Raw genomic sequence first — 15,957 nt, forward strand, 5'->3', positions numbered from 1 at the left:
ATATGATGAAGGGACTGTCATAGCTCAGCAACCAACCCCTGCCAGAAAGATCACGGTGTGGAGACTGCCTCGAGTAAGCAAGCTTCTGTTTGGAGTATGTACTGGGGATTGAGCTCAGATGAACCCTAGGGTTGGATCGTGCTAGGTGAGAACCAGCCTCTTCCTCTGCTCACAGGCTCTGGAAATGCTGGGGCAGTTATGAGTAGTTATGAGCCAAATCTGTCCACCACCTTGGACCCCAATGAAAGTCTCAAAGGATTTTTCTTCCCTGTAGCAGAGACGAAAACATGGGAGATAGAAGAGGAATAGCTATTGGAGAATGCAGCAGCAACTTCTGTGGTAGAACCTTCCAGCAATCCAGGGAGACTTCTAATCTTCCAAACACAAGATCTGCATCTACTGTCTCTGGGATTAAGATAAAGTAAGTATCCTCTAGCTGTGTCTGAGTATCTGAGTTCTGATTTCTGGAATCCAGCAAGTCTGCAGAAAGATGGTGAACCATGATGTGTCCCTGAACTCACAGAAGCACTAAATCTGGCTTCAGGTAGGTCTGGGATGAAAGGATCTGAAGATTCAGAGACCCCTTAATACATGTCAAATCCAAGCAGAAGCACAGGGTCTGGCCAGAGTATGAGACTTTCGACTCAGATTTCAGGAACACTTGCTTCTTTTTTGAAGGGTGAAAGAGTTCCTCTGACACAGCCAAATCTAATCACATCCATTCAAAAAGTCCAGGCTGTAGTCTTCTCAGGTTTCAGGGTACCATTCCTAACATAGCTGACAAAGGAGGGTGGGAGGTATGAATTAAAGGTGCACACCCTCAACCCTTGTCTCTGCACCTGTCTTGGCAGTGTGTATGTTGTGTGTGTGTGTGTGTGTTTAAAAACTGGAGATATTGATAAGATGGGAGCTTGGAGAGGTTCAATATTCAAGATATTTTGAGATATGCTACCTAAGCAGATCGGGCAGCTCTTGGCTGCTGAAAGTGTGAGAGTTGTTCCTGTGTTTCTGGTGCTCCGAATCGTGCAGAAATGTAGAGAGAGAATTTCCAGAGCTCAAGCGTCAGAGAGCTCAGTACCTATCCTATCATCCTCATTGTGGCCATCATACCTTCCACTCTCTTGTGATCTGGGGTTTCCTCACCCAGAGAAGGTGGTGAGCAAAAAGTATCCTTATCTGAGTGAGCAAAGAATATCATTATTGAACCTCAATTCCCATAAGGCTGGAGGCGCCAGTAACAGTAAAGAAAAAGACCTTAGCGCTTTCAGAAAGTACGAGTCCTAGACTAGAAACGGCCCCTTCCCCATATCGAGGCTGTCAGCCGCACCAAGCTGGAATCCAGGTCCCCAGGACAAGGAAGGGAGGACGCTGAGGGCCAGAAGCCTGGTCCTGGGCTCTGAAAGTCAGCGCCTGAGGATGGACTTCTCTAGGGTGGATGCTGGAATAAAGGTCTTGATAAAACCACGCCCCTGTGACGTCATGTAGAAGTAGGCGGGTCTCCCTTTGTTGCGGCCCAATGAGAAGCAGATTCTGGGCGTGGCCAAAGAAAGCCCTAGGAAGTACTTTTTCGGATTTGGCCCTCCAAAGGAGACGTGACAGGAGTTCCTGGTGGAAACGGGACCTCCCGTGACACATATCCCCTTGGAAAAGCTGTCGACTTCACGCAGCCAAACTGTCCCTCACAAAACCTGAGTTACAGTCGTGGGAAATATTAAGGCAGAAGGACGCGGCACCGGGTTCCTCACAGTCTGAATGGGATCCTGAGCGAATCCTGGGTTTGAGGGCACAAGTCAAGGATCAAGGTCGGAGAGGGGCTAGTTAGTTAGGGTGCCTCGCGTTTAGGGCGCTTTGGGGCTCCGTTTCCTGAGAAGGTGCACCCTGAAAATAAGAGGTCTTAGCCTTGGGCAAGGGTGGACAGGAGGGACAGGAGGGTGGCTGGGAGTCTTGCATACATTCGTGGGGTCCCCAGGGTAAGGGATCTGGAGTGTACTTTGGTCTTGAGGGAGTTTTGAGAACCTGCGGGAGAGTTCATTTGAGCTGGACAAGGACTTTTCAGCTTGAGGTGCAACAGGGTTTGGGGACTTTGTGTATGTGAGGGTTGATACACTTAAGGTTTGGAGTTGAGGATCACGTTAATTTGGGCGGGGGCGGGAGCTGTGGATCCCATGGACTGGGAGCTTGGAGAGTCTGCACGGGTTGGGGATCTTGGTTCCTGATGTGGGGAACGGTTGGGAGTGTTCTGATGTCTGAGGATGCAATGAAGACCCCCAATTTGGGGCTTTGTGGATTGGGGATTAATTTCACACTCAAGTTATTTGATGAAGGACACATCTTCTTGATTTGGAGATTTCCTGAACATCCTCCTTTCCCATGGGGGAGACTGAGGATGTGAGGTTCTGGGGAGCATCTCTAAGACAGGCTTTGATTTCTCTCCATTTAGCACCACCTGCTCTTGACCTGGGTGAGAGGACCCTCTCTGCATTTTCCTCTACTGAGTGCTCTGGCTCAATGGGGCTATGTTTTGCCCTCCCATTGGCTGCACTGGCCAGCTGCCTGCTTCCTGCAGACTGTTGTATCACATGTGACCAGGCAGTTATGAGATCATTAAGGTTCTTGACGGAGAATTACATACCTGGACACCTGGATGTCAAGAATCAAAAAAAAGTGATCGAGAGAGTAGATGTGATCGCACAGGAATTCAAGGAGATAAAATTTAAGAATGCTACCTTTTTGGGGACCATAGGTGAGGGCAAGACAGAGTTGCAGTCCTAGGGATTAGATGGGCAGGGTCCAGGATTGCAGGTGACAGGGGGTGGGGGGTGAAGGGGCTGAGTCTTGAACTTGGGAATGGATAGGCTGGGATGCAGATTCCAGAGATCCCGGCAGCTAGCAAATATTGTTTTTCTGCCCCTTATCTAGCAATTTTATGTAATAAAACAACTCTTTGAAAGTAAGGGTGCAGTTGGTTCCTTAACTAGTTCTAGGCTTGCTTGGCGGACTCATGGCTATTCTACTTTGTACAAAGAAAATCTAAGACAGCAAAGGTGGAACATGGGGTTCTATATCCACTCACAGATGAGAAGACACTGAAAAAGGCATCTCAGAGTGTGGTGAAGGAGATGAAACGCATCACAGACAGTAATGTAAAAGGTTAATGCATTGAAGAGCTGGGAGGGGGGTCCTAAATCTCTCAGGGCAGCCATTACTATCAGAGGTGCCTCTCTACTGGTGTGATGCAGGATTTCCTAGGTTCAAATTCTGGCTCTGCCACTTCCTACTCATGTGGCCCTGAGCAAGAAACTGGGCAGTTTCTTCAGCTCTACACTGGACAGCATCACAGTGCCCTCCTCCCTCAGCTCCTGGGAGGATTAGATGGATTGATACCTGTGCATTGCTTAGCCCAGTGACTGGCACTGTGTGAAGTACTTGATTTCTGTGCCCCTTCCTGAGAAGGCAGAAAGGGGAATGCCAGCCCTCCAGGTAGCTCGAGCCCCATAGTCCACGGTGCTCTGAGGAAGGAGGATCCCTTGAATCCAGAAGAGTCTGTCCCACCCCAGCAACAACCCAGTAGTGAAATGCCTGCCTAGGTAGACTGTGTCTGATCCTGCACCTGCTGCCTGTGGCAAGGAGAGCACTCAGCACCACCCTGCTTCCTCCCAGGGGACCAATTTGTGAGGGAGCTATACCGGATGTTGCACAAGGAAAAGGCCAAATTTACCCAGTATGCTGCTGACTTTCAAAATAATGGTGAGGGAAGATGGCCCACTTCATCCTCCTTCCACCCCTTGAGCCCGTCTCTCCAGCCCCCTGCATCTCCATATCCTGGCCCTTGGCTTCCTCAGTCCCCTCCTCCTGTTGACCCCTGGCGGGGGCGGGGGGGGGGACTTCTCAGGCCCTTCCCCTGGGAACACAAGAACCTGCACCCAGCTCTTCCCCAGCCCCTCTCCCACCCTTCTTCATTTAAAAGTCTGATTCTTTTCTCCCTCTCTTTTCTTTCTGAGGCAGATTATTGTCCCAACAAATGTGGTGAGTGCAGACAGCAGAAGCTATTCTTCTACCCTCATCCATGGCCCATGATACCCACCCCTCCCTGCCCTCCCCTTTTTGGATGCACATTCGCAGCATCTGAGAAGTTCCTAGGTCTCCAGCCACCTTTCTCTGGCTTGGATTTGCAGGTAGCAGGTGTATTCCGTTTGGACCCTTTACTAACCTTGGAGGGATGACCTCCTAGGGGATTTGGCCCAATAGCCCCCCAGCCCTTCAGTCCTTTGCCTTGCCCTCTCTTTCAGACCTACCTTAGTGGATGAATACAGCCTTTGACCTTGCCCCTTCAGGCATGATGATGCAGCGTCTGTTATGGTGCCCAGAATGTATGATAGGAAATTACCGTTGTTGGAAGTCCCTGGACTGTGGGGGTGAGTATGGGACCTGACTGGAGGGGTTGGTGGGAGAGGGATGGGGCCAGAGGAGGGACAGTTTAAAGAGCTCAGAATGCAGACAGGAGACAGGGAAGGGCCTGGTCCAAATAGAGCTGAGACTGTTTGGGGAGGGCAGTGACCCCAGAGGAAGCATCTCACAGTCATGCCCCATCATCAGAGCGCCTGATGAAGGTCCATGAAAAGGAAAACCTGACCTTGAACTGTCTATTCAAGTGGCACCTTATTGCTCAAGAACTCACAGACTACAAATTCGAAAGGGTGAGGCCCTTCCAACTCCTTTAACCCTTAAGCCCCAAGTCCCTCAGGTGGGTATGAGCCCTTGGCCCCTGGATGCCCTGGCCTGCACCCAATCCTCATGGCCTATTAGGTGAGGTCACTGCTGACTCCCAGGCACCCCAATCCCTGCTCACTGATGCTCTGCACTCCTGTCTCCCTGCACTGAGGTCCCAAGTTCTCCTCAGCCCTCTATTCCCCCAATTCCTGACATTCCCCAGGACCCTGTGATGCCCTTAATTTTGCTTGTAGATTTGGGAGGATGGTTCTGAGACCTTGCTGTACAAGGGAAAGAACCCCATCTTGACCATTACCTCATTAACTCAAAAGAATACTGGCACCTACCGCTGTGAACTGGGTACAGAGACCTCTGGCCCAGCCACGATCATTCATTTTCTCATCACAGGTCAGTCTTGGGTGTTAGAGAAGTGGAGCATTCAGGGCCCAGGGCGTTGCGGGGCAGCTGTGGAGGCTTCCCTTCAGGTTGGGTTGAGGTTTCATGCCATGGAGGTGTGGCTTATTGCCTGGGTTATGGATTCTGTCAGCTGGGGCTAGGTTCCCTAGGGTGTTTCTCTAGACAGTTTGGGTGTTGGGGAGGGCTTGCTTTCACTTCCTGCCAGGACAGCTCATTGCCCTCCTTTGTCAGTTTTGCCCCCAAATGCTACAGAGGAGACACCAACAACAAGCATCCTCTTTGGGAATGAGACAGAGTCAGGGACACAGGGTGCAAATGTCACTGGTGAGACCAGTCCAGCCGTCCCTGGTGGGACAGGCCCAGCTTCCCCAACGGTCCAGGGTGAGACGGGCCCAGGGGTTCAGGGTGAGACGGGCCCAGGGGTCCAGAGTGAGACAGCCCCACTCCAGGGTGAGACGGGCCCAACAGAACAGGGTGAGATGGGCCCATTCCAGGAAGATACGGGCTCAACAGAACAGGGTGAGACTGCCCCACTCCAGGATGGTATGGGGTCACTGGCCCAAGGTGAGATGGCCCCTCAAGTCCAGGGTGAGACGGGCCCACCTGTCCAGGGTGAGACAGGTCCACCTGTCCAGGGTGAGACGGGCCCACCTGTCCAGGGTGAGATGACATCTCCAGACCTGGTTGAGACGGCTCAAGTTCAGGCTGAGACAGCTCCACTTGAAGCTGAGACAGCCCCACTTGAGGCTGAGACAGCCCCACTTCAGGGTGAGACAACTCTGCCGGTCCAGGGTGAGACAACCCAGTCAGCCCAGGGTGAGACGACCCAGCCATTCCAGGTGGAGACTGCCCCACTGCAGGGTGAGATGGCTCCAGGTGAAGGTGAGACTGCCTCCCAGTTCCAGGGTGAGACAAACCAGGTTGAAACAGCACTACTCGAGGAGGAGACTGCCCCACTGCAGGGTGAGATGGCTCCAGGTGAAGGTGAGACGGCCTCCCAGTTCCAGGGTGAGACAAACCAGGTTGAAACAGCACTACTCGAGGAGGAGACTGCCCCACTGCAGGGTGAGATGGCTCCAGGTGAAGGTGAGACGGCCTCCCAGTTCCAGGGTGAGACAAACCAGGTTGAAACAGCACTACTCGAGGAGGAGACTGCCCCACTTCAGGGTGAGATGGCTCCAGGTGAAGGTGAGACGGCCTCCGAGGTCCAGGGTGAGGCAGCTCCACCAAACCAGGTTGAAATGGCACCATTCGAAGAGGAGACAGAACCAGGCGAAATTGAAATGGGCCAACCACTCCAGAATGAGATGGCCCCAGGACAGGGTGAGATGACTCCCCCAGAACAGGTGGAGACTGCCCCACTACAGGGTGAGATGACTCCCCCAGGCCAGGCTGAAACTGCCCAATTCCAAGGTGAGATGGCCACACCAGTCCACGGTGAGACATCTGCAGCTCAGGGTGAGACTGCCTCACCAATCCAGGCCGGGATGGCCCAACTCCAGAATGAGGCAGCCCTAGTCCAAGATGAGACAGCCCCATTCCTGGGAGAGATGGCCCCACTTCTAGGTGACATGGCTCCACTTGAGGAGACCTCAGTACGCCCGAATCCAGGAGAATTGGAGTCTTCGACCACGAACCAACAGCCTGAGCAGGCCAAGGGTGTGCAGCAAGGCCGCAACCTTGGGCTGATCATCGCTTTACCTCTACTCCTGATACTAGGCCTTATTCTTTGGTGAGTCACTGCAGAGAATGGCGGAACCTGGAGGGAGAGGTGGGGCTTCTTACTGCCCAATGCTGGAGCAGTTGGCAGAGCCACTGAGGTTTCCAGAGATCTGGTGGGAGTTACAGCGTGGGGGGCTTACCTAGGAGGGCCAGGCTTTGAGAGTTGTTTGAATAGGTCAGCTCTGTGGGGCTGGGAGTTGAGGAGTGGCTCTCAACTGCTTTCTACTTAACATGGTTCCATGATTTGCAAATCTCAACCCATTCAATTTCCCTCAGCCTGCTTTACTGGCGAAAATCGAAAGAGAAACAATCTTCATAGCTCAGCCTTTGAAAATTCACCTTCTTAGCCGTCAAAGACAAGGGCCTCAAAAGAGAAAAATAATTAAATACATGTCTTGTTGTCTAAGTATTTGACTCAATCCTCTTGACTGAATAATACCTTGGGCTCCCCCAGAGGACAGATCAAGAGATGGGCTCCTGCCTCAGGGAGGAGGGTGAGGAACATGGCACCACTGAGGTCTGGTGGAGGGGACAGCAGACTGTGATATAATTCCAGAACCAAGAAACAGGCCAGGGCCAGGCCTACCTAGATCTCCTGCCCCAGGCCTGGTTTCTCAGGACACCCCCTCCCACCTCTTCCTGTTGGGTTTCCTCTTGCCTTTTAATGTCCTCACACAGTGCTGGGGGCTGGGTCAGAGGCACAGGCTTTTCTAAAGGGATCAGGAACTAACCCAGGACATCAGAGCCAGGCCCTCTGGGTGCTGCCCGACCTGCAACAGGTAAGAGCCAGGTAAGACTCCTGGGTCCCACTGCAGCCATCAGTCCTCCTGGGCCTGTAGTCCAGGGCCCATCCCTCTCCCCAGATGCCCCTCCATCTCCCAGATGTCCCTCTGCCTCATTCCCCTAACCCCAGCCCATTGGGGATGTATATCCACCTTCCCTTAGGGCCAGGCTATCTGGTGTATTGAAGGAGGGTGGAAGCACCCCATCCACTTTGGAAAGCTCCCTCTCCTGTGTGCCTGTGGAACCATCCTCCCCACCAAGCCCCGGGCCACAGGCCCATCCTGCCTCTGTCATGTGAGTAGCCACAAAGTGGTCCACCTGCCCCTGGCCCAACTGCCTTCCATCTGTCCCTGGTTTGGGCTCAGCCCCATGCATTGCTTTCTTGTCAGGGATCCTGAGAGACCTGTCTCCTGTTCCAGTCCTGAATGGGCAAGGGAGCCTGGGTGATGAGAGCAGGAAGTCAGATACTGGTTTACTTGGGCCCAGTGGGGGGAGAGGTGGGCTTAGGCACTGGGGTGGGCCACAGTGCCGGTTGTGATTCGCCTTCCTTCCTCCCCTCCTTGCTCATCTCTTGGAAATGGCTTTTGTGGGATTGGCCTTTGTTTATTTAATGAACTCTCTTTCCTTCGACCTTTACCCACCACCCATCTTGGTCATCCCTGGATCTCTATCTTTGCTGTGTGTCTCTCTCTTGGGGTCTTTTTGTGTTTCTCACCTCCTCGGTCCAAATTCTGGAGTCTGCTTGCCCCTCTGGATGACTCTCCTGGGTATCTGTTCATAGGTGGCTCTCAGATGTTCTTCCAACACTGGGAACTGCATCAGCGAGGCACTGCCACTACCCCCGCTGCACGTGGAACTGTGGCGAGTGGGCGCCGTGAAGGCAGTGTGGGGAGCTTCAGGGAACAGCGCCAAGCACATCTCTCAGATCTAACAGTACTCAGGGACTAGGACAACAGGGACTGGGGTGGGGGCAGCGCTGGGCCAGAGTGAAGCTGCTGGAGCTGTAATGGGCGTGGCCCCGGAGCCCCCACGGGCATCCTGCGCCACTGCGCCCCCGGGAGTCCTAAAGATCTTTGGCGCGGGTTTGACGTCGGGTGCCAACTACAAGAGGGTGCTGGCCACGGCGCGTTTCACAGCGCGGGAGCTGGTGGCTGAAGCGCTGGAGCGCTATGGGCAGCGGCGTGGACGCCTTCGCGCTGTGCGACGCGCTGGGCCGACCGGCCACAGCCGGCATGGGCAGCGGCGAGTGGCAGGCGGAGCACCTGCGCGTGCTGGGCGACTCGGAGCGCCCACTGCTGGTGCAGGAGCTGTGGCGGGCGCGGCCCGGCTGGGCGCGGCGATTCGAGCTGCGCGGCCGCGAGGAGGCGCGCCGCCTGGAGCAGGAGGCCTTCGGGGCCGCGGACAGCGACGGTGAGCCAGCGCGCGGACCTGAGGGGCTGGACAGGGGTTGGGGCCGCCCGACAGGGTTTGGGGCCCCGGGGCCCACAGAGCCTGAGAGGAGCAGCCAGTAAAGGCCCGATTGGCGCGGGCTGTGGGCGTGGCTCTGGGGCAGCTCTGAGGGCGTGGGCGGGCCAAGCGAGGAGCTAGCTGTGAGGTGATTGGTGGAGGATCCGGTCGGGGCGGGGACTTAGACTGGGAGAAGGCGGGGCTGCAGCATCTGAGCGCTGGGCGGGACCTGCTGGTTTCCCAGGGCCTACAGAGTGGTGCTTGGATTCGTGTGGGGCGTGGGCCGGCTGGTGGCAGTGGTTGGAGGTGTCCCAGAGTGTCTCGGGATGGAGTCAGGGCCTTTAGGAGGCATTCCAGGCTACCTTGCAGGAGGCTGAATGTGTAGGTGGCCAAAGCAGTGGTAGCTCCCCAGCGGGGTGTCGGTGGGTTCTTCCCACAGCCTAGCGAATTCCCAGGGATTCGGCGAGTGTTAGGGGAAAATCGAAGTTGGAGAGAACTAGGAGATGAGGAACAGGCCAGGACAATGTCCTGGAGGCTGTGCAGAGCCGTGGGTGGGCCTGCGGGGCCAGGATGGAGTCTGAGGAACTGAATAGGCCTGATCCTGAGGTGTTGGGCCTGGTGAGGCGTGGTGGCACCTGCTTGTGGGTCTGTGTGGCAGGAGACAGCTCTGGGAAGTAGGCTGAGGCGGTTCTTGAGGGTCAGGGCCTATGTGGGCAGAGCCTAGGAGGGAGAGGGACCTGTGTTTTGGGGGGCGGGCCTTGGATTAGGTGGCCTTAGGCTGGGTTGGCTGCCAGTATGGGCACAGGGGAAAGGAAGGGACTAGAGGTAGAGGTCAAGGAAGGCTTTGTTACATGGGGCCTGAAGCAGCAGACAACCTCAAGGGTAAAATAGCATGTGCCATAGGGATCCTGGCAGGCGTGCAGCCATGTTCACTGAGGGACAGGATGCTCAGGTCTTGTAGTCTCAGACTCTCCCTCCCCTACCTACCTCCCTCCTAATGGTGACCACAGAAGAACCGGGCCCAGGGGCAGTGCTGGGCAGTTCTACTAGTCCTGGGTCAGGATCAGGGGCCCCTATTGTGTCTCCTTTAAGGAGAGTTAGGAAAACTTTTCCTTATGGTGCAGCTTGTTGGAGCTGAGCCTTCAGGGTCGGAGGAGGCGGCAGCAGGTACACAAGCAGCAGGACCTGAAACATGAAGGCTTTTTTTTTTTCCTTAATTTGTAGATGGACACAATGTCTTTGTTCTATTTCTTTATTTTTATGTGGTGCTGAGGATTGAACCCAGTGCCCCGTGCATGCCAGGCGAGCACGCTACCACTTGAGCCACATCCCCAGCCCTATTTGTTTATTTTTATTTGGTGCTGAGGATCACACATGTTAGTCTACCACTGAGCCATAACCTGAACCCCCTTATTGATGTATTTTTTTATTTTACTTTATTTTCAGTTTTCATTGGTCCATTATAGTTGTACATATGGATGGGATTCGTTGTTACATATTCATACATGCATACAGTCTTAGGTTTATTTTAGAAAGGGGCACACTGCTTGCACTTTTACAGAATGGAGATGAAAGGACATTTTTAAGAAGGTCTCTGTTGATGTTCTGGGTGGGTCTTTGGAGTCCTACTATATGTGAGTGGAGGCAATAGAGGAGTCCATTGTTGGAGTAGGTTTCCTTGTCAAGGGATGGGAATAACCAAGAGAATATGTTGTAGAAAGGGGTCACCTAGGAAGTGCACCTTTATGGGGCCTAGATAATGGCAGAACCTTTGTTTAAGGGTTTTTTTAAAAGATCACATTCCTTTGGGATAAGAGAATATTAGTTGAAGGGAAATATATTTAAGGCTTCATCACTTAATAATATTCCATTATTATTGGAATATTCCATTATTATTAGAATAATGAACAAGGGTCCAAGATATGGAAATGGTAATTTCCTTTGAGAGGTTCATTCATTGAGGATATGGGTAAGGGGACAATCCATTACTGCAGGGACTGTCTGCATTATTTTTGAGTATTAATATTAATGTAGATGAATATATACATGAACAGCTTAAAGCTGTTCCCACTTTAGCATTTAGAAAACACAGATAAGAGTTGGGGTTGTGGCTTAGTGGTAGAGCATTTGACTGGCATGTGTGACGCACTGAGTTCAATTCTCAGCACCAATATAAATGAATAAATAAACTAAAAGTTCATCAACAACTTGAAAAATATTTTTTTAAAAAAAAAGAGAAAACACAGATAAGCAGAAGCCTCTGTATTTAATCAAGTATGTTTCACATTTGGGCTTTGTATTAATGAAAGTGTAATAATCAACACTTTGTATTCAGTAAAGAGTCTATCAAAATATCATAGCTTTAATTTAATAGTAGTAGATTAGTTGTATTTATCCTAAAGATATCTTTCAGCATTAGCTAGCTTCAGGTGATCTGTTACCTAGTTACAGCTGAGTCATCTGTTATAACGTCAGATGAGCAAATGGCATTGGTACATATGGATGAAAGACTTGGAATTTCACAACAGCTCTCCTTTAGTGTGGATTAGGGAAGGTGGTTCTCCCCATGGAAGCTGTCCTGGATCCAGCTCTCAGGGATATGGAAGAAACACTTCATTTTGTAGGCAGTGTATCCTGCACCCAACAAGGGAATTAGAACCTGTATCTTCCATCCCGTGAGGGGAGTAGGTCCCTGATTCCTTCACTGTCGGGAGCTGCTCTGGATGAACATGCCTTTAAGTCTTGATGCTCCAAGGCACTGATCAATTATTGTACTCCCGCAGTAACTTGGGCTTTACCTCCACTCGGATATGAGGCTGGCTCCAGGAGTAGGCGTCACCTGGTGAGGTTGAGCTACACTCACCTGTTCCTTTGTAATCCTACCCCTTTGTCCTTTTTGGGATAGAATATTCCATGGAACCTCCCCTTGTGTGTCGCCTATATAAGAATAAAGAATTCCAGTAGCTTGCTCTCTTTCCAGTGGACCCTTAACTTTGCAGAGCTGTCCCTGGATTATTGAAAAGGTACTTCTGTGTGTTTTTGTGCTTTCTTTGTCGTTTTCTTAAGTTATTGGAATAGTCAGATTTTGTGAACCCAGCACTAGGTTGCCAGCTAGGATAGATGGCAATACTTTAACCCCACAAGGGGAATAGATCCCCATGATCTGACTTTGTGAGGTGAGGAAAACCATGTATACTCCACCTGCACTCAGGAGTTAATCCTATATCCTACATCTGATGAGTTCGCATTCCAGAACATTTCAGTTCAAGCTACAAAGAATGAACTTGGAGAAGACATTGAAGAATGCTGCCTTTTCTAATCTGTGACTGGTATTCTTCTACTGCTTTTATTACTTCTGATGCCAGGAAGTTCCTAAACTAATATTGACCTCTTTACATATTTGTTCTCTTATATAAATGGCCACAAATATACAAAGACTCGATGTGTCCTGTGTCACAGCAAAGACACTGCAGTATTATTTACTAATTTGCTTATGAATATATAAATATGTAGATGAAAATATGTAGATGAATATGTATATATTTATATTTTAGTAAATATTTTAGTATGGGGAGGAATGTTCTTGGAAGCACCAATTTCTTGAGCTGAGCGTTATGGGAGAAGCTACTCCACACATTTCTGGTTTCCCTAGCTGTTGGATTTTCTTCCAGCATCTGCAGGAATGGATATGCAGGGAATTCCCCCTCATGACCACCTCCAGTATGGGGACAGCACTTTCCGGGCCAGCTCTGCCTACGCCTCACTGGAGCCCAGCTTCACACATTAATGGGTGTCATCTGCCATGAAGACATCTTCAGGTGCTGGCCCAGTGTTGAAAGGGTTTGGTGGGTGACTGCACCTACCTCCAGCAGGCTATGGACTGGTTTGGGGCACAGCATGAAGGCCCCATCCCTGTGGTCAGCAGCAATGGCATGAAGTGGTGCTGGGAAAACACTGACATCTCTCGGGGTGATGTGGCTCACCAGGGAAGGACTTGGCCCTGCTCACTCAGTGCAACCACACTATCATGACCGTTGGCACCTTTGGCTTCTGGGCTGCCTACCTGGCTGGTGGAGACACTGCCTACTTTACCAACTTTGCCCTGCCAGACTCAGGTTCCTGAAGGTCTTCAAGCCTGAGGCTGCCTTCCCACCTGGGGGGGTGGGCATTAATGCAGACTTGTCTCCAGTGCAGACAGGGGCTGGGCCTTGGAAGCCAGGGAGACTTTTGGGACTGGTCTCATCAGGCTAGAGTCAGACAGACATGTCTCCAGAGGCTTGGCAGCTTCTGGAGAAATCAGGGGTGGTCCCAGAGCAGGTGGTGCCCATGGCCAGAGAGATTCTAGTTGGCCAGAGGTGGGAAGAAGTAGGGGAGGGTCTTCCTGGAGCTGCCTGAACACCTACAACCAGCAGAACATCTTTTCTGATGGCTGGCAATGCCCAGTGAAGCTCGTGATGGCTCCAGAAGCCACAGTGCCCACCTGATCATCATATCCATGGTATTTCTGCATGGCAGCCCCTGAGAACAGGGAACCCTTCCTTCTAGAGTCCACTCTGCTGGTCTTTTCTAGCAGAGGTGTTACTTCTGCCCTGGTGTTCAGAAGACTGAAGGACCTCATGGCTGATCTAGAGTAAGCCCTCATTAGCTCTCCTTCAGAGTTCCTGGACTAATTCCTACTGGGGGTTGTTCTAAGAGAGGGCCAGATCTAATGCTTTTGAAGAACCCTGCAGGGACTAGGGGACAACATTGTAGAATTCTATTTAATTCTAGCAAAGAATATGATGAAGGGACTGTCATAGCTCAGCAACCAACCCCTGCCAGAAAGATCACGGTGTGGAGACTGCCTCGAGTGAGCAAGCTTCTGTTTGGAGTATGTACTGGGGATTGAGCTCAGATGAACCCTAGGGTTGGATCGTGCTAGGTGAGAACCAGCCTCTTCCTCTGCTCACAGGCTCTGGAAATGCTGGGGCAGTTATGAGCAGTTATGAGCCAAATCTGTGCACTACCTTGGACCTCAATGAAAGTCACAAAGGATTTTTTTTTTTCCCCTGTAGCAGAGACGAAAACATGGGAGACAGAAGAGGAATAGCTATTGGAGAATGTAGCAGCAACTTCTGTGGCAGAATCTTCCAGCAATCCAGGGAGACTTCTAATCTTCCAAACACAAGATCTGCATCTACTGTCTCTGGAATTAAGATAAAGGAAGTATCCTCTTTTCTAGCTGCATTCTGAGTGTCTGAGGCCTGATTTCTGGAATCTATCAAGTCTTCAGAAAGCCAAAGATTTTGTGCTTCTCGTGAACCATATGATGTGTCCCTGAACTCACAGAAGCACTAAATCTGGCTTCGAGTAGGTCTGGGATGAAAGGATCTGAAGATACAGAGACCCCTGAATTCATGTTCAACCTAACCAGGAGCACAGGGTCTGGCCAGAGGGTATGAGACTTTCGAATCAGATTTCAGGAGCTGCTTTTTGGATGGCAAAAAGAGTTCTTCAGATACAGCCATATCTAATCACATCCCCATCCAAAAAGTCCAGGCTCTAGTCTTCTCAGGGATTTTCTTTTTTCTTTTTTTAATATTTTTTTAGTTGTCAGTGGACCTTTATTTATTTATTTATATGTGGTACTGAGGATCGAACCCAGTGCCTCACACATTCCAGACACGTTCCCTACCGCTGAGCAACAGCCTCAGCCCCCTTCTCAGGGATTTTCAAGGTACCATTACCATGTAGTTGCCACAGATGATAGAGTTGAAGGTATGAATTAAAAGTCTACATTCCCAACCCTTGTCTCTGCGGCTTCTTGGCAGAGTGTGTGTGTGTGTGTGTGTGTGTGTGTGTTTGTGTGTGTGTGTATGTGTGTGTGTGTTTAAAACACTGGAGAAAAGATGGAATCTCAGAGAGTTTCAATACTCAGGATATTCTGAGGCATGCTGCCTACTCATGATGTAGGACAGATGAGGCTAGACACCTGAGGAATTTTCGGGAAGGAGGTTTGTTTAGCCTGCAACTGTCCAGAGGGGCTAATGCCTAAAAATCTTTGGATCACGAGTCTGGAAATTCTTTTAGATTTGTCCTCAGTGGAGTGGTTACGTGACAGTGGGTACACATATAGCAATTACTCTTTGTCCCATATTCTTAGGCTTGACAGAGGTTTCACAAATTTTGTCTGCAAACCTGCCATTATTATAAGAGGAGGAAGCCTCAAACTATGTTGATCTCACTACATAACTCCTATGAATTCCTATTGACGCTCTTTGTGAAAACCTTTCTGATAAGGGAAGCTTGATTAGGGTGTGTGTGTGTGGGGGGGGGGGTCCCCGGAGATGCTTACATGTTACAATTATAGTGCATGTGTGTGGGGGAGGGGTAACCTCCTCTGCGGGGAGCCACTCTGAATGACCCACACCTTCCATCCTGAAGCAAGAGGCTCTGACCAATCACTACATTTTATGGTGACTTGGGCGTTGTCCCAGCCCAGGAAGTAGAAGGCATGTCTTCAGGAGCTATACTCACCTATACCTTTGTAATACTATCCCTTTGCCCTGTTTGGGATAGAATGTTCCATGGAAACGCCCTTTGTGTGTTCCCTTCTCTTGCTCTGCCTTTGGGTGTGGCCTTCTAGATGTCAGTCGACCTGCTGACAGCAGACATCAGGAAACTAGATTCAACCCTCTAAACTTGACCCCTTGCCTCATCTGAATGGCTTCTCCTGAATAAAAGGGTTCAGCACGCACCTGCTCTCTCTCTCTTTCTGTGGACCCTTAAGGTCAGAGGAGCCATCAAAGGACCCCAAAGAAAAAGGTATCTCTGTCTCTTGTGTGGTTATTTCCTGGAGCCCACTTCACCTGTAGAGTCCCTGAGTGTTTTAATCATGAG

At 50.9% G+C, this 15,957-nt stretch overlaps 1 protein-coding gene across 16 annotated transcripts; it reads left to right on the forward strand.

The window, feature by feature from the left end:
• Nucleotides 1-1,585: 1,585 nt before the first annotated feature.
• On the forward strand, nt 1,586-14,862 carry LOC114082377 (retinitis pigmentosa 1-like 1 protein). 16 transcript variants are annotated; one of them, XM_071604273.1, is made up of 15 exons: nt 1,586-1,802; nt 2,441-2,743; nt 3,076-3,150; nt 3,661-3,747; nt 4,006-4,026; nt 4,335-4,415; nt 4,597-4,697; nt 4,965-5,118; nt 5,359-6,859; nt 7,126-7,926; nt 8,022-9,042; nt 11,862-12,101; nt 12,750-12,896; nt 13,849-13,999; nt 14,133-14,862. In XM_071604273.1, exons 2-10 carry the CDS (start codon nt 2,509-2,511, stop codon nt 7,166-7,168), a joined length of 2,298 nt encoding a protein of 765 aa, XP_071460374.1. In that variant the 5' UTR covers nt 1,586-1,802; nt 2,441-2,508; the 3' UTR covers nt 7,169-7,926; nt 8,022-9,042; nt 11,862-12,101; nt 12,750-12,896; nt 13,849-13,999; nt 14,133-14,862. The 16 variants fall into 16 exon arrangements, with proteins under 16 accessions (XP_071460374.1, XP_071460377.1, XP_071460375.1 ...); XM_071604276.1 differs by having other exon boundaries at nt 13,849-13,948; XM_071604274.1 differs by lacking the exon at nt 13,849-13,999 and having other exon boundaries at nt 8,022-8,129; nt 8,414-9,042.
• Nucleotides 14,863-15,957: the final 1,095 nt, after the last annotated feature.

This window comes from Marmota flaviventris, chromosome 18, assembly GCF_047511675.1.
Source record: "Marmota flaviventris isolate mMarFla1 chromosome 18, mMarFla1.hap1, whole genome shotgun sequence".
Taxonomy (NCBI): domain Eukaryota; kingdom Metazoa; phylum Chordata; class Mammalia; order Rodentia; family Sciuridae; genus Marmota; species Marmota flaviventris.

Coding starts and splice junctions, on each gene's coding strand:
- LOC114082377 (XM_071604273.1), top strand. CDS start 2,509: ATGGGGCTATGTTTTGCCCTCCCATTGGCTGCACTGGCCAGCTGCCTG. Junction 3,748..4,005: donor TGCTGACTTTCAAAATAATG/GTGAGGGAAGAT, acceptor TTTCTGAGGCAG/ATTATTGTCCCAACAAATGT. Junction 4,027..4,334: donor TTATTGTCCCAACAAATGTG/GTGAGTGCAGAC, acceptor TTGCCCCTTCAG/GCATGATGATGCAGCGTCTG.